Genomic DNA, 21,100 nt, shown 5'->3' with positions numbered 1-21,100 from the left:
ATGTAAATCCAAGCCCAAATACGTCTAGTTAATGATACCCCTTAGAATAATATTTGAAAATTTGTAAAACTTTATAAAGAGTTATATTTTGAGTAGGAAGTTATAAATTGAATTTTGTATAGTTTCTCAATCTATTTAACAGTTTCAGAACCCATGGTTTTCCTCCTTTTAGTCCCATAAAAAGTTATTTGTGTATGAGCAAGAACTTATTAATTTCTTGTGAACAGCTAAGAGTATTCACTATGGGGAGACCAGGAAGAAGCACCTGGCTCCTGGCTTCAGATCAACGCAGCACCGGCTGTAGCAGCCATTTGAGGGGTGAACCAATGGAAGGAAGACCTTTTTCTCTCTCTCTCACTTCTAACTCTGCCTGTAAAAAAAAAAAAAAAAGAATACTCACTGTGAAATTTTATAAATCTTTAAATGTTAATTGTAAATGTTATCATTAATTACATATATTTGAACCTAGATTTGCATATAGATTTGCAAAAATCTGAATAATTGTTTTTCAAAATTATGATAAACTGTGGGGTATAGAAATAATTCAGTGCTATTTCTATTAATGCCTAACTTTTTTAAAAAAGAGAGAGAGAGAGGGAGAGAGAGAAAAGTCTTCCATCTGCTGGTTCACTCCCCAAATGGTTGCAGTGGCCAGGGTTAGACCAGGCTGAAGTCAGGAGCCTGGAACTTCTTCCAGGTCCCCCAAGTGCATACAAGAGCACAAGGACTCAGGCCATCTTCTGCTACTTTCTTGGCCTTATTATCAGGGAGCTGGATTGGAAATAGAGTAGGCAGGACTTGAACCTGCACTCATATGGGATGTCAGGATCCCAGGCAGCAGCTCTGCCTGCTATGCCACAATGCTGGCCCCAAATGCCTGATCTTTAAAAAGATATTATAAACTCCCCAAGATTCAGCCTGTAAATTAAAATGAATGAAATATTGAAGGTTTTTAGAAAATATATTTAGAAATTATCTTGACACAGAACAAATGTTCAATTAATTATTTTAAATGAAAATATATTTTCTGAAATGTACAAAGCAGATGCTTCATATGTTTAACACACACACACACACACACCTACACCTACACACACACCCTTCTAGGATACAGTAAGAAAACAAGAAACTGAATATGGAGAATTAACGTTTTTCTTTATGAAATCTTTTATTTAGCTATTTTAAAAATATTTTTCTTTAGAAACTTCTCCCATCTTTATAACATTCTAAATTTTAAAAAAAATGTTTTTAAACTGGTTTAGGTCCTACTCCATTTGGTGAGCTGAGGTCCAGAGATCTATATAGTGGTCCAAAGAAGTACAGCTGGCAACTAGATGTTTTGGATTTCTGTTGTCAGAATCTCCACTCCTCCCTGGAAATGAAGACACAGCTGCAAATATTCTCTTTAGGTGGTGCATCACATACTCAGTCTACTTTAAACAAATGGCTTATTTACTTAATTTATTGGAGAGGCAGGGAGACAGAGGACACAGATACAGAGACGTTTGCTGGTTCAGTCCCCAAATTCCCACCATAGCCGGGGGCTGCCCCCAGCCAGAGCCAGGAGCTAAGGACTCAAGCTGGGTCTCCTACATGGATGGCAGGAACTGAGATCAGTTAGTTAGATCCCAGCATGTGATTCGCAGGGAGCTGGAATGTGGAGCAGAGTTGATGTCACCCAGACATGTGGGGTTTGGGCTTCCCAAGTAATGCTTTAACCACTTCAAAAAGTGCTCAACCGTTCTCTCTCTCTCTCTCTCTCTCTCTCTCTCTCTGGAAGAAGAGCATTTATATAATTAATGAATTAGGGTTCTGCTTGGGGCTCTCAAAGTTATCAAGGTCCAGATGATATTTTACTACCTTAAATTAGCAGTGACTTTAGAAGTGTTACTTATGTTTCAATTGATACCAAGTTTTAGCAACACATTTTGATAGCAGATTCTATAGATTAGTAATAGAATTTTAATTAAGATTTAAATGGTATTCTTCATGAAAGAGTATATAGGTTGAGGCTAACATTTGCTATTTTTTGGTATGACTGAAAATAATAATTCATACATAATCTTTGCCCACTATTCCACACATATATAACCACCTCTTTCACATTAATTTAGGAATGACCATATTAATCTGACTCTCTAATTTTTGGAGCACTGAGTTCCTCTACCCACACAATCAAATGGTCCAACAGCCTGCAGTTTTAATTCCTGTGAGCATCGATTCATGCCAACCGTGAGTCAACCTCTCAGAAATGACAAACACATCTGAATATACCCATTATCTGCAACACTCAGGTTCTTTTTTTCCTAAAACAATACTGTATTCTGTCTATAAACGTAACACACATGTACTGCAGAGTATCTGGAAAATAAGGAAGGCATCTAAAGAAAGGCGTGTTTTTAAAAATAGCCTCTAATTCCATTGTTCAGGAATAACAAGCTTTAAAATATTTTCTTTGAAGTTTGTTCATTATACCAATTAATGTTTAGGGACTGTCCCATCTGGGATTTTTGTGGGTGCCCTCTGCTTTAGGACCATTCTGTGGAATCTACTCAGGCATCTGGGTGTTGACTGCATCAGTCCTGTGTGTTAGAGTCACCACCCTGCCTGTCTGGGAGAAGGAAGTCCCCCTTATTCGTGCTTTGACAACTGTGGCTGCACTGATGGCAGAGACTGTGCCAAGACACGCATTGTTGCTTGCTAAGTGGTGAGCAGAGGAGGTAATAGTCGAGAGACACACTGAAAATGTGGTTTGTTCTGCAGCATTTTTTGTAGGAGGGGCAGACTTGGATATAGTTTTTAGAAAGGTGTGGAATCAATACAGAGCAAGACAGAAGTCAGAGAGAAAGATACTGGACTGCACACACCACACCCACTCCCACACACACGAATCAGGAACGGTCTTCATCATTCTGCGATACACACAAATGCTGAGTCTTGCAGATATTTTTATGCTTCCCGCTGTCCCCACCATGCCTCCTCCAGCCACGAGGCAGAGTTGCGTTTTGTGGTCTCTTTGTGGCCAGGTGGCACCATGGCATTAATCAGAGCAAATGAGACAGGAGAGGACAGAGGATGTGGCATGTGTCACTTCCAAGATCCAGCCCGTGTGTTGGTGCCTGCACTGAAATCTGTCTCTTTCCTCGGGCACAGGCACTGTCAGTGCTCACACGTGTGCTAAGTGGAGACCCTTGTGACCCACAGTGGGCGGGTGGGGGGAGACGGGTACCCTTGGTTGTTTTAGCTCCATGTAGTTCAGCCTATTCTTACTCTTGAGAACGATTTTACTGATTGTGAGAACAACGTTTTAGGATAGTTACTGAATAAGTGCACAGACATTAGAAATGGTTTCCAAGGGCTAAGGCGATATCGCCAGCAAAGTTGAGCTAAGAGCTGTGATAGTGAAGCCACACCATTGTCCCTGGGTTGGGGACAGCTCTGCTTGTAGTTCTTGTCCTTGCAGAATTAGTAATAGCCACTGCTTTCCTTCTTGAAGATAGCAGGTGGAGGGTGAATTGTGCCCTAGATCTGAGTAAACCTCACATGGACTTCTCATTCTTTCCTTGGCCTCCTGAAGAAGTCTGTCATTGCGTCATTGGTTAATAACAATGTTATTAACCTGATTAATATTTTTGATATAATTGCTTATTAGTATTTTCACACTTTATTATTTCCGATTTCTCAATTTACTAGCCTTGGTGTTTTCATTGATGCACTGCTAATTTTGTTGTGGTAATAAACTGTGTGCCACCTTGTAATAAGTTTGAGCAGACTGGAATTTATTATTTCATGAAATTGCTATTATTGTTTAGCGAGTGATCACTAAGACAACAAATAGTGGTGGAGAATTAGCTTCAATCCAAAATGAAAATGACACACAAAATTACTTATATAAGCTTTTATAAAGTATTTTCTAGGTCTCTAGGTCTGGTTATATATTTTGAACATTTCATTCTTTCTTATCTGATCTTTCTGCCTCTCTCTGTCTTTCTCTCTGAACCAAGTCATTTTCTCTATTTGAAAAACGTAGAAGCCAATAATTACCACGTGTTTTCTGGAACCACGACTCTGGAAAATTGGGAGCAGCTTGGAGAGAATAGTTTAAAGACGGTTCAATATTCCAGTCCCTTTGGAGCAGAATTAGAAATATATAACTGTGGCAAGTATAAGGAACTAAGAGATCATAAATGTATGCAGTTTAGCTTCCCTACCTCAAATTTCTTAATTTGTTCGTGTGTGCTTTCTTCTTTAGTCCTTTACCTTCATTTAAATGTGTACAGTAACTTCATACAGGAGGAAATACTTCCCAGTACACCTATGCCCCTTTAAAAGGGGATTGTTAAACATGTTTAATTACACCAGGGAGAAATTTTTGAGTTCGTGAAGACCATTATTAGAATCTTGTTTCCTAAAACAGCATATTTGTAGCATAAGCTATCAGTGTAATTTTTCTAGTATATAACTAGGAAAGCACACATTCTGTATAAAAGCATTGTACATTTTCTTTTTAAAAAAGGATTTATTTATCTGAAAGGCAGAGTTACAGAAAAACAGAGAGAGAAGAAGGAAGAGACAGAGAAAGAGAGAGAGGGAGATCTTCCATCCGCTGGTTCACTCCCCAAATGGCCACCATGGCTGGAGCTGGGCGTGTCTGAAGTCAGGAGCCGGGAGCCTGGAACCGGGAGCCAGGAGCCAGGAGCCAGGGCCTCCCATGTGGGTGCAGGAGCCCAAGCACTTGGGTCACCTTCTGGGGCTTTCCTAGGTGCATTAGCTGGGAGCAGCTGGGACTTGAACTGGCGCCCATATGGAGTGCTGGCACTCAGGCTGCGGCTTTACCGGCTACACTGCAGTGCCAGCTCCAACATTGTACCTGTTCAAAAGTCCTTGTGCAGTCCGTTCCATGTGCTGTGATTCTGAAACATTGGTCTGCTGTGGAGTTGAGAAGATTTAATGAATCACAATTCCTGGGATTATCTTTAATTTTTTTTCTTTGACAGGCAGAGTGGACAGTGAGAGAGAGAGACAGAGAGATAGGTCTTTGTTTTCCTTTGGTTCACCCCCCAGTGGCCACTGCGGCTGATCCAAAGCCAGGAGAAAGGTGCTTCTTCTGGTCTCCCATGGGGTGCAGGGCCCAAGGACTTGGGCCATCCTCCATTGCACTCCCGGGCCACAGCAGAGAGCTGGACTGGAATAGGGGCAACCAGGACAAAATCCGGTGCCCCGGCCGGGACTAGAACCCTGTGTGCCGGTGCCGCAGGCAGAGGATTAGCCTAGTGAGCAATGGCACTGGCCCCTGGGATTATCTTGAAGCCCCTGGTTTAATTGGTTGCAGCCAGCGTTGGTGCAGTTTAGGAAGTTTCCCTCAGTGAATCTGATGAGTGGTCCCTGTGGAGAACTACAGTTCTGAGAGACCTCAGGTTTTTCTGGGCATACTTTGGGTTGCATTGCATCCTTACAATAGACATGTTGAACCTCTAGGAGAAGGTACCCGTGTGTGTGAGACCTTATTTGGAAACAGGATCTTCACAGGCGTAATCAACACAAGAGGAGATCATATTGCAGAAGGTTGGGCCCTAATGTGATGGCTGGCATTATAGGAAGGGGGAAATGTGGCCACAGAGAGAGAAAGCCATATAGAGACACAGTGGAGACAAGGGAGAAGGCCACGTGAAGATGCAAGTGGCAATTGGAGCGACGCATGCATAAGCCAAGGAATCTCAGGGATTGCTGGCCGCCTCAGAAACCGGAAGTGGGGGTTCCTCCCTAGAGCTTGCGCCCTAGAATCAGAGAGCCTGCAGTACTGTGGGAGAGTTGGCTTCCCTGTTTGTGATACTTGGTTACCGTGGCCCCAGGAGAGCGACACAATGCATAATGATCCTTGGCTGAATTTCTTAGAGATAAGGGTGGGTGTCTGGTGCTGCAGTTAAGATGTCACCTGGAACGGCCGCATCCCAGGTCAAACTGCCTGGGTTCGAGTCCCAGCTCCGCCTTTGATTCCAGTTTCCTGCCAGTGCATACATCGGGAGGCAGCAAAGATGACCCAAGTCCTTGAGTCCCCGCCATCCACACCCTGGATGTAGTTCCTGGATCTTGGCTTCAGCCTGGCCCGGCCTGTTGTGGGCATTGGGGACCAATGGATGGAACATCTTGCACTTTCTCTCCCTCTCCCTCTCCCTCTCCCTCTCCCTCTCTCCCTCCCCGCCCTCCCCCTCTCCCTCCCTCTCTCCCTTCCCCTCCCCCTCCCTCTCCCTCTCCCCCTCCTCCTCCCCCCTCCCCCTCCCCCTCCCCCTCCCTCTCCCTCTCTCAGATAAAAAATGTTAAATAAACACTTAAATATGATGAGAGCTGGGGCTGGTGTTGTGGTTCGGAGGGTGAGGCTGCTTGCTGGCTGCAACACAGGCATCTCATGTGAGGGCAGGTTCAAGTCCCAGCTGCCCCACTTCTTATCCAGCTCCTGGCTAATGAGCCTAAGAAGGCAGCAGAAGGTGGCCTAAGGTTTTTGGCCCCTGTACCCACATGGGAGACCCGGACGGAGTTCCAGGCTGCTACCTTCGAACCCTCCCAGCTTGGCTGTTGTAGCTATTTGGGCAATGAGCCAGCAGACGGAAGATCTCTAACTCTGTAACTCTGCCTTTCAAATAAATAAATAAATAAATCTTTAAAAATAACTTTTTAAAAGCTGAGAGCTGCAGGCCCTGCTTGGATGCTCTCCTAGGGGACTCTCTGGTATGGGGCCTGGGTGCTGACTTGTGTGTGGCTCCCCAAGCCCCTGCCCTCCTGGACCACAGTGTGGGCACCTGGTTTCCACCGTGCAGCCTGCGGTTGAACAAGATCCCCAGGGCACTCAGTGCCCGCTGCACCTTGGGAGGCCCTGCCTGAGGGATAGTGAGGCCCCTGAGCTGTGAGCTTGGTTGCTGGAGCCAAGGAAATAATTTTTAAGATGAATAAGTTTCAGTTGTCCAGAAAGTGGAGTGGGCTGTTAAGAACATCAGTTTTTCCTGGACATAAAAGAGGAGCACCCAGAATTCCTTTGAAAATGTAGCTGAAAATTGAGTTCAACAGAAATTATTGATTTGCTTGCTTTTTAAACGGAAATAAAAGCGGGGCTTGCAGGCTCCTCAGTGGTTCTGTCTCCATCTTCTCCCTCTGAATGCTGGGTGATTTTGTGCTTTTCATTTTTAGCTTGCAGTCAATGGCTTTTCACAAGGACTGAGAGGAAACAAAGAAACCAATTTCATGACTTATTTTTTCCTGATAATACTGCACAATGTGCTTTGCAAAAAAACAAAAAATCGTGTTTGGATTTGGGTTTTACCATTGCTGAGCCTTGGTTTTTATGTTAACTGTTTTCTCTTTTTCCCTCCTGATCCTTTTCACTGTGTCAATGACCTACTTTGAAGTTGCAAATAAAAGGAAGTTAAATAGGCTTTTATTTGGCTCTTGATTCTGTCTTTTTCTAGCAAATTTGGAAAAGGTCCTGACTTTGAGAGTAAGAGAACAGAAGGAGCGTCTCCTGACTTGTGTCTTTGTGCTGCTACACTCTTGGGAGCTTCTGGCTCCACTGGCCTGCCGACGTCTACGCTCTATGGAGAGAATGTTTAAGCAAAGGAAAATGTAAGGAGCACTTGCCCTATTTTCCAGGGAGGACACTGAATGTGTGTGTGTGTGCGGTGGCCCCAGACTCACCCTGCTTGGGTGCCTTGGCGCTAGAAGTCATTCCCCACTGGACTTCATGACAAACACTGCTTTCTAATAAAAGCAACTCAACGGGTAGCGTGCTGTATTGAAAAAGACGATTTTTGTGTAACTATTTCTCGGAATTTGTCGGACATTGTGCTCTTTCCCAGAGAAAATTACAGTTAAAATTCAGAATAAAATGCCCCTTGCCATCGCATAGCTCAGTTTGAACTGGGGTAGGCTGAGGCACACCCTGGTTTTCCTTTCCAGTGCACGGGGTGGGCTGCAGTATTTTCCACCTTGAATCACTAGGAGAGTAACGCACTCTCTTTTCAATCTCATCCGTGAGGGTAGCGTTTCTATCTGGAAAGTACTGAGGTAAGGCAGAGTACTGAAGCAGGGGGCCTGTGATGTTAAAGAAATGACTGATAATTCACAGAGAGGGCAAGTTGGGGAATTAACACACAGGGGTTGAAATGAACGGAAAAAACCAGGCTGTTCCGGAGGAATTCATCTGAATGTGGGTGTGACTTAGGCTGTGGTCATGCTGGGGTTGGTTGAAAGGACAGGACAGAGTACAGGGTTCTGGGGGGACACGCCTGGGGAGTGCTGCAGGCGTGGGCACGAGATGCACCTGGGGCACCCACCATGGCAGAACGGGACACTCTGGTCTTCACAGTCTGAAGCTTTGCAGGTGAGTAGTTTTCCATCGCATGTTTCAGGTGAAGAGTACGGGCTGTGTTTACCTAGTGGCATATTTGGAGGTGTGACACCAGGAAGTTGTCACCTATTAAATGAGACGCACAAGGCGAGGGAGGTGACTTCGGATGGCCTATCTCAGACCCCTCCCTACAAATCCACTAGGTCCACCCACCTGTAGGGTCGGGGATCACCGTACCAGGTCACACACCTGTGAAGGAGCCCCACAGAGAATCTGCTGTTCAGCAAGCTGGCCTCCTGTCCACTCCCATGAGCTCCCCTGCGCTCACCTCCCAGAGGGACAGAGCGGGCCCTGCCATCCCATGGTTGCCTGGCAGGCAGGGCACACCCTCCAAGTTCTTCTGCTGCACACAATTGTGTTGCCAAACACCAGCAGCAGACAAGGCCCCCCGGGGTTAGTGATGGATCAAGAAGAGAACAAGGCCTGTTTGTAACGTAGAAACACAAATGCAAGTATTCTGCGCGCCACAGAAATGCCAGCTCTCCAAGCCACTCGCGTTGGTGGACACAACTGAACACGTCTGACCAACGACAGCTTTAGCTTGGCTCTTGTTTCCTTCCTTAGAGGTCAGATCATTAAGATGAGCATCGAAGAACGAGCCCATCCTCCTGACAGCACCCAGTCCACGCCCAGATCACGGGGCACAGCTGCGTCCTGTAATCACCCCCTCCTGAGATGACCCTCAGTTCTCCCGCATTGCAGCTCCTTCTCCCTCACCTGCTCCTGACCACGCAGCCCGCCTTCGCAGTTGCTGGCTACTCTCACTGACTGCTCCCAGGCTTTACTGAGTTCCAACTGGTGGAGCCTAGGTCCCGCCAGCAGAGGCCCAAGCCGGGTGTTTACTGTGCTGCTGTCTTTGGACAAACACACTGGGACCTGTATGTTGGTAGGTTGCTTAGTTTGCCTACATGCGGATTCCCTAGCTTCTCGGCTGCCTTGATGGGGCAGTTTGGTGCTGGACTTTTTGACACAGCTCTGGCCGCCTCATTGCCCCCTTGGTCGCAATTCCTGAAGCTAGGTCAGTTTTCTGAATGCCCACAGCACAGGGAGGCTGAGCAAATTGATGGGGCAGCCTGACGGGCAACAGGTGTGAACTTTCTAGAACTATTCAGAATGTATTGCAGGGGCCCCGTGTTGGAGCCAATAGTCAGTGAGAGCGCCTCTAAGTAGAAACTCCTGTGCTGTTAGGCACAGGAATACTCTGCTTCTTCCTGACTTTTAGGGTAAGGTGAGCCAGGGACGGCTGGGTCATGCATGTCAAAAATTTAACTTACTCCCTTCCTGACTTTCAACTCAGTCTATGCATTTCATGGATATTTTGGCTCTCTGGATGCTGCTGGAATTAAAATGTCAGAATCTGACTTCTCCTGAGTATGGGCTCTTGCGTCTTTTACACGAGCTGTGATTCTTTTATGCACGGATGGTAATTTCTTCCACTAGCCAGTCACAGAACCCTCGATGTCAAGTCTGGGCACTTCCACTTCATCTTGGCTTTGTTCATTTTGCTCCAGTTTTCATAGGAGTATTTGGCTTATTCAGTTTGTTCAACAAAATTGGATGGATTCACGGAATGAGGTCAGATCGTCCCATCCCCACGTGACATGTCTGACTGTGTTTTATGGGAGCTGGACCCAGTGCTTGCTTTCGAGTTTAAATAGAGTTTCTTCAGAGCAGTTTTGAATGTTCTTTGAGGTCTTGTGCTAAGGGGCGCTGCTCAGGTGGTGCCTGTTGCTTTGGGGCAGGCACAACCCCTGCAAGCACTGTGCGCTGTGCTGCTGGCAGGTGCCGCCTGCTCCTGGCTCCGTGAGCACTGGGAATCAGGCCCAGCTCCACCTTCCACGAGAGACGTTTGCATATGAAACCGGGACTTGGCCCGGAGAAGCCGCTGATCCCTCCAGCCAATAGTCACTGGCTGTCAGAGCTTTGCTTCCCCATGCTACTTGAGCTTCCCAGCGCCACCATGTTGCTCTGGCGGTGTAGTCGGCTTCCTGGGAGAATTCTAGCTTGACTTGTTGTGTCCATGGCGATTTCCATCACACTGGCTACTTGAGTGCCTCTAGAGGTCAAAAAAGTAGTGCCCTCATCAGCTCCTTACGAATTCAACGCTTGTCTATTTTTCACCTTGAGCGGGCGAAGGCATCATCCATTCCTCTGAACTAAAGATTCTCACTGTGGTCACAGAACGGTGAGACTGCTCTGAGATGGATTTGGGGTTGTCTTAAGTCAGCCTGTGATTCTGCTTTCTGGAATAGCTTTTTAAAAAAGGAGAGGCCGGCGCCGTGGCTCAACAGGCTAAGCCTCCGCCTAGCGGCGCCGGCACAGCGGGTTCTAGTCCCAGTTGGGGCGCCAGATTCTGTCCCGGTTGCCCCTCTTCCAGGCCAGCTCTCTGCTGTGGCCTGGGAAGGCAGTGGAGGATGGCCCAAGTCCTTGGGCCCTGCACCCGCATGGGAGACCAGGAGAAGCACCTGGCTCCTGGCTTCGGATCAGCATGGTCATTGGAGGGTGAACCAACGGCAAAAAGGAAGACCTTTCTCTCTGTCTCTCTCTCTCTCACTGTCCACTCTGCCTGTCAAAAATAAAAAATTAAAAAAAAAAAAAACAAAAAACGAGAGAAGTCTGGCTTTGAACTACAGGAATGGGCCAGGAGCTGCCTGTGGGGAGGAGGGGTGGCGGCTCAGGGATGGGGCTGACAGTGAGCGTGGGCCAGGCCTGCCTACACTCCCGAGCCGGGCAGCGAACGCAGAGGGGAGATTTGCAAAGGTTGTGAGTTCCTTCTCGTGGGAGCCTCTCGTCCACACTGTGCTAAGTGGTCAGCTCTGGTTCACTCTTCCTCTCAGGAAAGGAGGGAAACCCAGCACATTTAACCCTGCCTTTTCCACAAGGGAGTTTTAATCCCCTTATCTTAATTTCATGATGTGCAGATTTCAGTATCAAATGTTTTTTTTTTTTTTTTTTTTGGTTTGCCTTTGCTCTCTAATAGATTCAGCTCAGTCTAAAGCAGTCATTCTCGTCAAAACTCTTAGCTTTAATTAATACTAAATAGTAATAAGAAAATACAAACTCTGAAAATCTTCCTGAGTGAAGAGGAAATACTGGCAAAGCTTTGAAAGACAAAGAAGGCGACTTTCTCAGTTCTAAATGCTTTAGCAAAGTCTGTGTCTAAACTGAGATTGAAGCTGGCATGGGCAATAGCAATGTTTTTTACCCAAAAGACACACACAGACACAGACACAGACACACACACAGAGACACACACACTCACACAGACACACAGACACAGACACACACAGACACAAACACTTTCACACACACAGATACACACAGTCACAGACACACACAGACACACACACATGATTGTGAATGCTTCCACAGTGTATATCAGGCAGTGGAAAATTGCATGCGTTTTCCACAAATCACATGCAAGTTTTGCAGGATCAGTGTGTCTCGATTGTCTGGGTTTGTCAACAAAGAGGAATGGCTACCATCTGTGGACTCTTCCTTCAAATCAGACTGGTTGACCTTTTTTTTTTTTTAAAGATTTATTTATTTTTTTGAAAGTCAGAGTTATGCAGAGAAGGAGAGGCAGAGAGAGAGAGGCAGAGAGAGAGAGAGAGAGAGAGAGAGAGAGAGAGAGGTGTCTTCTATCTGCTGGTTCACTCCCTAATTGACTACAATGGCCAGAGCTGCGCTGATCTGAAGCCAGGAGCCAGGGGCCTCCTCCAGTTCTCCCATGTAGGTGCAGGGCCCCATGGACTTGGGCCATCTTCTACTGCTTTCCCAGGCCATAGTAGAGAGCTGGATTGGAAGTGGAGCAGCCGGAACTTGAACCGTTGCCATATGGGATGCCAGCACTTCAGGCAGCGCCCCCCTCTTCTACTTCTGTGTGCGTTACCTCATTACATACACACATCTCATGTGTTAGATAGTTTTATTAGTCCCTTAAAATACATTTACATCAAAGCAATACATATACAAGATTAAAATAAGCCAAGTCATCCTGGAGGTGCCTATGGAAAGGCTACACCTGTGTAAGCTGCTTTCACACCACAGAGGCAAAACTTTTCACGAGTGTGCATTTAACTCTCTGGGGACCTAACTCCACATACCTGACCAATACACAAACACCACAGCCATTTCCCTCAGACACTGTCTGCTGCTATCCAGCATAGTGGTCCAGGATTCGGACTTTCTTCATGCCACCCTCCATCTCCCCATCTCCTTTTGATGGATATGCATAGAAGTCTTTGTTTCCATCCTGTCCGTTATGGCAGTAACTTGAAAGAAAACTAAAACCTGTTTGTTATTCTGTCAACTGCAGACAATACCAGTACTTGTGAAAGCTCATGGAAAATGGAAGTTAAAGATGTTTCTTTTGATGCAGAATTTTTTTTAAAATTGATGCATATGAGGATTCAAGAACATGGAAAACATGAAAAAATTGTACATGGGTTTGGAAATTTTCTCTTGTGTCAAAATTTATATTTCCTTATTTTGAATATTTATTTTTAAGAGATTTCTTTTATATGAAAGGCAGTGCAACAGACAGAAAGGAGAAAGAGGGAGAGTGAGGAAGATTCTACCTGATGGTTTACTCCTCAAACGCCCACAGCAGCCAGGGTTCAGCCAGGCCAAAACCAGGAGCAAGGAGCCAGGAACTCCATCCTGGTTTCCCATGTGGGTGGCTGGGGCCCCAGTCCTTGGGCCATCTTCTGATGCCTTCCCAGGCGCATTACCAGGCAGCTGGATCTGAAGTGCAACTGCTGGGACTGGAGGGGGCTCCTCCACGATGGGATGCTGGAACTGCGAACAGTGGCTTAACCTGATGCACTACAACATTGGCCCCTCTGTTTTATCTTTAAAAATGTCTTTATTTTTCATTTTGTTTATTGGAAAGAGAAGGACACAGTGACAGAGATCTCCCACCCACTGATTTACTCCCCCAGTTCCACAATGGCCAGGGTGGTACCAGGTCAAAGCCAGGACCTGGGAACTTAACGCAGGTGTCTCACATGTGGCAGGGACCCAGCCACTTAAGCCGTCATTACTGCTTCCCAGGGTCTACATTAGCAGGAATCTGGAATCTGGAGAAATACCAGGAATCCAACCCAAGCACTCTGATAAGAAAGGTAGGCATCTCAACCGTGTAAGAACCGCTGTGCCAAATGGCTGCCCCAAATCCATTCTGCACAAGCTTTGGGAGAACCTTCATATTCCTGACTCCCAGTTTACAAAACACAGTTGTTCTCTTACTTTCCTGCCCTGCCTTCTTCCTCCTCCTCCCAATCTCCATCAGCTTGAAGCATGTGCAGTTGTTGCTAGGCAGTTGGTCCTGACCTGCAGAGATGGCAAAGCGTGGTTATGGTCAAGGTGGGGAACATGGCATTGCCTTTATTCATTCTTCCATGTTTGTGGGATGGTTTCAAAGTGCAAAGCATATTTACTTGTGGCCTTAATGTATGTAGCAGCAAGGACACACAGAGAGAAGATGGCTTTTGTCCTAGCCCGTCACAGGTGAGCAGTCCTTGTGTGGAGCCGTCTGCTGCGTTACCCAGCTGCACACGGGGCTGCCACACATTGAGTCAGTGCTGCTGTTCGCACTGGCAAGGTGAGTCATCCGCACCTTGGAGGTAGTCACCTAGGATGGAGGAGAAAGGTGAGAGGTGGTTGCCATCAGTGTTATTTATTCTGCAGATATTTAAGGCGCACTTGCTAGGAGCCAACCCAATGTGGCAAAGCCATGGCCGAATCCCAGAGATCTCTGCCTTCAGGGGGTGGGTACTCCCCTGGTACTGTTTTGTGTATGGCTGTCCACAGAATAAGCATCGCGTTGTCAGGAGGAGAGGGAGAAAGAGATCCAAATGTAAACTGGTATTCTGCCAAAGTTTACCAAGATTTTAGAACCTGTTTAGATCCTTTGTGACTTGAAGACTTCTCTCTTACTAGATAAGGTACAGATAACCTTGTTTCACTCTAATACTAGTCTTCTCATTTCTAACACAGAAATAGTAAAATTCTCATGTTAAGTGGTTTGGAAAGATTTTCTATTTTCCTTCTTTTTAAAATGTAATTCCAGCTTGTATAACAAGCCAAAGTGAACTGTCTTTGCCTGGTAGGGAAATTGTAGAAGTGTGGTGGTCATTTGAAGCTTTCTGTCTTGTTTGTTTTTAGCTGCTCCCGCCACAGGAGTTCCAAGTGTCTATTTTCTGTTGCTAGACTTGAAATTTTATAGGAGAAAACTTTGATGGTTTTAATGGTAGCTTAGGCAAAATTGGGCTGGTTCGTGTTGATTCCTCGTGTTACTGGGGAGGACAAGTGGGGATCTCACGCTGGTTTCTCTCACCGGAACATAAAAGAGAATCGCCTGTTTGCATGTATACTGCTTTGAGATCAAGGGCAGGAGATCGGGGTGTGTGAACAACTAGGACACTGAGCAAAATTACCTGTGGATTATGTGTTTTCCATGGAGGGACCTTGGGAAAACCAGACTTGTGCTCACTTGAGTCTGCTCATTTGTGCGTCAGTACCCATGGTAGGTCATGGTCTGCTCACGAGGCAGGTGTGTAGCGCGGGGAGTGTCTGCCCCGGGGTCTGTGCTCCTTGGATGGGCTTGGGATCTGTGAGGGCATGGGATGAATTCACATGTACTCCCTGACATAAAGAAATATCAAAAGCTTCCCTTCTTCCCTTGAGGTTTTTGTGAATTCCTTGGGTGTGACAGTTTCCACAGCTTTCCTTTTGATTTGAAGTGTTTCTTCCAGCAATTGGTAAATTTTCTGTTTGGCCCCCAAACTCCCATGACTTCCCAGTTTTCTGTTCTGAGTCTGAAGATGAAATGAAATGAAGTCCTTTCTTTGTTTTTTTTCACACCCTCTCACGTGCAGGAAAGAAAAGTGCACTGTCCTTGGAGAGCATGGCAGATCTTACCCAAAGGTTGGGGCAATTGTCTCCACTCTTGTGCACAGCGATTGACTATCCATTTGCAAAGTCTCCTCTGTTCAGATGCCACCCCAGGACCTGTGCATACAAGTGAAATTATTCAGCTGAATAAAGTCACCCCTCTCTAATTACTCCTCTTTCCTCTAACCCTTGACTTTTTCTGATGATGATTCCTCGTACTCTGATGCTGATGCAAAACCTTTAGAGAGCCTGGGGTGGGGTGACACTGATGAACAAACTCTTGGGGGATCTGTGGTGGTGTCAGAAAGAACTGGGTGTGCATTGTGCCTGTTGTTGGTCTTTGGCGTTGCTTAATTTGCTGCACTTCTCTTACCTGCCCCCTTCCTCATGTGAAACGTAGGTAATGACAGCATCTTACCCACTCCACGGAGCTGTGAGCCCCAAGTAACATAAGGCATCTGAGGCATGTGGATAAGCCTGCTGTCCCTTGCCTTTTGTGAACACTGAAATTAACTCGGCTACTGCTGACCCTTGTACACTCAGAAGACTGTCTTTGTGTAAGTTCCGTCAATCATCTTTAGAAATTTTTGCTGCTGTAGAATTTGCTGCATTTAAAAATAGTTCCAGGGAGAACAGCAAAACTGAGACACTGCATGTTGCTGTGGAAAAAGCAGTGCACCAGCCTTCGTGTCTCCACTGGACTCTGACTTTCTGTTAGAAATTCTAGGACTTTGAAGTGAAAATACTTTGAATCTTTTATCAATGGCTGCACCAATTTGCTCTCAATTTAGAGTTGCATGGGGAATTTAGTCCATGTAGCCCATGGCAGATCTCTGATAGTGCAATCAGAATTTCTTTATGTGCTCACCATTTATTTTACTATGGCTTTGTAATCAATCAGGTATGAGTTACTCCATATTTTCCAGCATATCTTATGAAAGAATATCTTACTACATTTTTTCACCATGCGGATTCTTTTTCCTGCTTTATAGAAAGAAACATGGAGAAAGGAAAAGCAAAAGCGACACCAGCTTCTTTTTACCTGAGGGGCTGCTGCCTGGCTTTGAGCTCAGCAGGTGGGGCAGACTGACCCACATGAAAGCCTCACTAAAGGGACTGCCTTTCCCAGGGGAAGCCAGAGAGCCTTGTGGACCGGGGCTTCCACTGAACGCACCCGTTTCTTACGAGATGTGCGTCCCATAGAGCAATGCAACTGAATTTTCTCTTTAAGTGAGTATTTGGCAGACTTTGTACTGTGTTGTGAGGACGTAGAAAATCGGAAAACCTCCTAAAACCCAAGCTACAGAATTTCCCGTTGTTTGTCGTTGTATACTTCATTCTCAGAGTAAACTGCTAGAGCATCAATAGGTCTCACCCTGGTGGACTTTTTTTTTTTTTTCGATGGGACAGACGTTTCCTATCATGTACACAGAAATTATCTGCATAAAAAGCTAATAGGAAAAAGCAAAGTAATCTTCCCTGTTTAAAGAACTGTATATTACGTGGTTAGTTAAAACTCAGTGCGAGGACTGGTTTTATTTGTTAATGAAACAACATGGTGTTAAGTTTGAAGGCGGATCTTAAAAAATAGGGCGCATGGGGGGTTGTGCCCAAAGTAGTCAGTGGGAGATCTCAGGGGCTTGCATTCATCCTCCTAGCCCCTCCTGCAGGTCAGCCTTCCTGGACCTGTGGTCTTGGGTTTAGAAGAAAACCTCCTGGTCTCTCCGAGTACTTGGTTACTTAGCTTTTCTGACGCTAGGGGGCGGTGTATTAAGAGCATCAGGAGCCCAGCGGGCTCCTCAGACCTCTGCCGGGGAACGTGGGGTCGGTGCCCTGCACGCTCTGACCTGCTGTGCACTGAACGTTTGTTCCCGTGAAGTCACGTGTTGAAGCCCAGGCCCCAGGGTGACATGTGATGGGATTAGTGCCCTTGCAAGAAGATCCAAAGGCCTTTCTGTGTCCCAAGGCTGCAGCGAGAGGACAGCCCAGGAGGTGGCTCTCGCCACACACAGGGTCTGCCAGTGCCCAGCCTCCAGAATTCTGAGACAGAAGTGTTTGTGAGGTGGCCACCCAGTGCAGGGTGTCGCTGACCATAGGCCACTGACACAGGCAAAGGTTGTTTGATGGACATCTATGACGTGCAGCGGGGATGTGGCCATGTGCAGCAGGCGACGTCACCACCTGCAACACCAGCGCCCATTTTGGAATGCTCCTCTGAGTCTCTGCCAGGTCCCTGCTTCTGATCCAGCTCCTGCTAATGTGCCGGGGAGGCAGCAGAGGATGGCCCAGTCCTTGGGGCCCTGCACCCCCATGGGAGATGTCGACGGAGCTCCTGGCTTCTGACTCTGGCCTGGTCCAACTGCACTTGTTGTGGCCATCTGGGGAGGGAACCAGCAGATGGAGGATCTCTCTCCATGTGCCAATCTCTCTCTGTCTCAGTCTGCCTGCCAAATAAATAAATGAATCTTTAAAGAAATAAAAAATGCATCTCCTACCACCCTTTGTTCCTCGTAGCCTATTTATACTGCTCATCTCTCTGATGTACTCTTTTTTTTTTTTTTTTTTTTTTTGACAGGCAGAGTGGACAGTGAGAGAGAGAGAGACAGAGAGAAAGGTCTTCCTTTTGGTATTGGTTCACCCTCCAATGGCTGCCGCGGCCGGCACACTGCACTGATCTGAAGCCAGGAGCCAGGTGCTTCCTCCTGGTCTCCCATGGGGTGCAGGGCCCTAGGACTTGGGCCATCCTCCACTGCCTTCCTGGGCCACAGCAGAGAGCTGGACTGGAAGAGGGGCAACCGGGACAGAATCCAGCGCCCCAACCAGGACTAGAACCCGGTGTACTGGCGCCGCAAGGCGGAGGATTAGCCTATTGAGCTGTGGAGCCGGCCTTGATGTACTCTTTAGGTTTTCAAGATAATGGTAGTGGTTTTGAATATGTTTTGGAAACTATTTCCTCCAATCAAAGGAAATTTTTTTTTTAGAAATAAAAATAGTCATACACTACACCAATAATAGGTAGAAATATTAAAATATCACAAAATATAGAAAATTTGGGTTGTTACTTAGGTCTGAAGTCTAGCTTTGAGAAATCAGTCTGTCAGGCTGTAATATGAAGTAGGAGATTTGGTCTTGTATAATTCTGGAGAACACAAATATTTTTGTTCAAGTAAATCAATATCTTTAGAATTTCCGTTTTTAAAATTTTAATTTTTAGGGGTCGGTGCTGTGGTGTAGTGGGCTGGGCCTTTGCCTGCAGTGCTGGCATTGCATATGGTGCCGGTTCTAGCCCCAGCTGTTCCTCTTCTGAGCTGGCTCTCTGCTATTGCCTGGGAAAAGCGTAGAGGATGGCCAGGTCCTTGGGCTCCTGTGCCCACATGGGGGACCTGGAAGAAGCTTCTGGCTTCCGATGGGCTCAGCTCCGACCATTGCGGCCACTCCAGGAATGACCCGGTGGAACAAAACCTTTCTCTATACCTCTCACTCTCACTGTCTGTAACTCTACCTTTCAAATAAATAAATAAAAATCTTTAAAAAGTTTTCAATTTTAATTTTTTAGATTCTCAATTGACATATAAAATTGTACCTCTTTATGGCAGACAATGTGATATTCTGATACATGTATACATTGTATAGTGTCCAACCAGGGTAAAAATATAAACATTTGTCATTTATATTATTTATGATGAACATTCAAAATCCTTTACTCTTTTTTTGTAAGAAAAACACAGTTATCATTATCTGCAATCTCACTACTAAAAATGTCGATTTCTAAACCACCATAATGGATTTTTAAACCACCTGGTCTCCTTGGAGCAAGCAGCCTGCTTGGAGGATTAGAATATTTCTGCTGAATTGGGAGGCAAAACTAGAAAGAATGTAGCAGGTGGTGCTGAGAGTGGAACGTGGGTGGGAGGAGCCCAGCATTCTGGACCTGACCCTTCTGCTGGGCCAACAGCAGGTAAAGCTGATGAACTAGAATCTGGTGGCAAAGTGGAAGAACGGATGTATCAGACGTGAGAATTTAGACTCTGAGTAACTGGCAAGGACTTACTTTGGCTGGTCGACATGCCCACATCCATATCAGAATGCCTGGGTTCGAGTCTCAGCTCCACTCTCCATTCCAGCTTCATTCCCAAGTTCAACGTGGGAGGCAGCAGGTGATGGCTCAAGGACGTGGGTCCCTGCCATTCAAGAGGGAGGCTGGATTGACTTCCAGGCTCCTGGCTTTGTCCCAAGCCAGCGCCAACTGTTGCAGGCATTTGAGGAGTGAAGCAGCACGTGGGAGATCCGTCCCTGACTACCTCTTTCTCTTTCTCGCTACCTTTCAAATAAATAAACAATACATTCTAAAAGGCTATCGTGAAATATCCTGCAACACTTACGTTGCTCAAAGAGGAGCCGAGAATTACTTTTGGTATGCATGATGGTTGTGTTGGGAATGGAGCAGTTGGGGGAAACGGTTTTGCTAATTAAGAAAATCCTGGACATGTTTACATCATACTAAAATTTGCAATCAATTTGTGAAGCATTAAATTAACTGCTTCTCCTAGTAGAGAGAGTGCATGTGTTCTGAATTGCAAATTGGCTCTGAGATCAGTTAGAATGTATTTAGCAATGGAGCCAAGGGTGCTGATACTATGGGATTCATCTGTAATAGGTGGTCCATCTGATGAACATATGCTTTGTTGTGTGATTTTCAATGTCAAATCTTTTGATATAAAATATTCACATTAGATGATGTTGATCTTTGAGGTTTGGGGTAGGCATTGTCCTTAAATGGAAGCTACAGATTTTTGCTTTTAAATCATGCAATTAACTTCTTTGGATGAATTTAATTTTCTCTCACTGTGGCTTCATTTGGATAACTTCTTTTTCACAGTCCTGCCTATATTTAGCTATAATTAGTAGTTTGCTAGCTATGCTCACACCAGATTAAATGGACAAAAGCAGTTACTGTAACATCTCGCTACATCGCACTTGTGTGTTTATGCTGTTTTATGTCAAATCTTTTTTTTTAAAGATTTATTTGAAAGAGTTGCAGATAGAGAAGGAGAGGCAGAGACAGAGAACTCTTCCATCCTCTAGTTTGCTCCCCAAATGGCCGTAATCGCTGGAGCTGGCCAGACTGAAGCCAGGAGTGAGGAGCTTCTTCTGAGTCTCCCACACGGGTGCAGGGGCAAAAGCAGTTGGACCATCCTCTGCTGCTTTCCCAGGCGCATTAGCAGGGAGCTGGATTAGAAGTGGAGCAGCCAGGAATGGAACCGGTGTTCATGTGGGATGCTGGCACTGCATAACCCAGTATGCCACAGCACTGGCCACTAAGCCAACTCTTTTTTTTTTTTTTTTGACAGGCAGAGTGGACAGTGAGAGAGAGAGGCAGAGAGAAAGGTCTTCCTTTTGCCATTGGTTCACCCTCCAATGGCCGGCACGCTGCAGCCGGTGCATTGCGCTGATCTGAAGCCAGGAGCCAGGTGCTTCTCCTGGTCTCCCATGGGGTGCAGGGCCCAAGCACTTGGGCCATCCTCCACTGCCCTCCCGGGCCACAGCAGAGAGCTGGCCTGGAAGAGGGGCAACCGGGACAGGATCCGGCACCCCGACTGGGACTAGAACCCGGTCAATAAATATGTTGCATATCTGTACTGTGTATGCATGTCTGTACTGTGTGTAGCCTTTTAATAGTCACCTGGTATACTTTGGGGGACAAAGGGCCCCCTGTTCTGAGGAATTAACTTGGAGACTCCCTTTTGAGGAGACCAGGAGGGGATCAAGTACTAACTTGTAGCGCCCAGGAGAAGAAGGCAGTGT

The 21,100-nt window shown here is 46.1% G+C and overlaps 1 protein-coding gene across 1 annotated transcript in view; it reads right to left on the bottom strand.

Annotated features, from left to right (window-relative positions):
- The window catches only part of LOC133762581 (plasma protease C1 inhibitor-like), a 66,443-nt gene extending 52,222 nt beyond the window's left edge, over nucleotides 1–14,221 (bottom strand). The window contains 2 exon segments of the mRNA XM_062195558.1: nucleotides 13,947–14,033; nucleotides 14,120–14,221. Coding sequence (XP_062051542.1) covers nucleotides 13,947–14,033; nucleotides 14,120–14,221 — 189 coding nt within the window.
- Between the last annotated feature and the right edge of the window lie 6,879 nt (nucleotides 14,222–21,100).

The sequence above is a fragment of the Lepus europaeus genome, chromosome 6 (genome assembly GCF_033115175.1).
Source record: "Lepus europaeus isolate LE1 chromosome 6, mLepTim1.pri, whole genome shotgun sequence".
In the NCBI taxonomy this organism is placed as follows: Eukaryota; Metazoa; Chordata; class Mammalia; order Lagomorpha; family Leporidae; genus Lepus; species Lepus europaeus.
The sequence above is the reverse complement of the archived record's forward strand: the minus strand, read 5'-3'. Positions and strand labels throughout refer to the sequence as shown.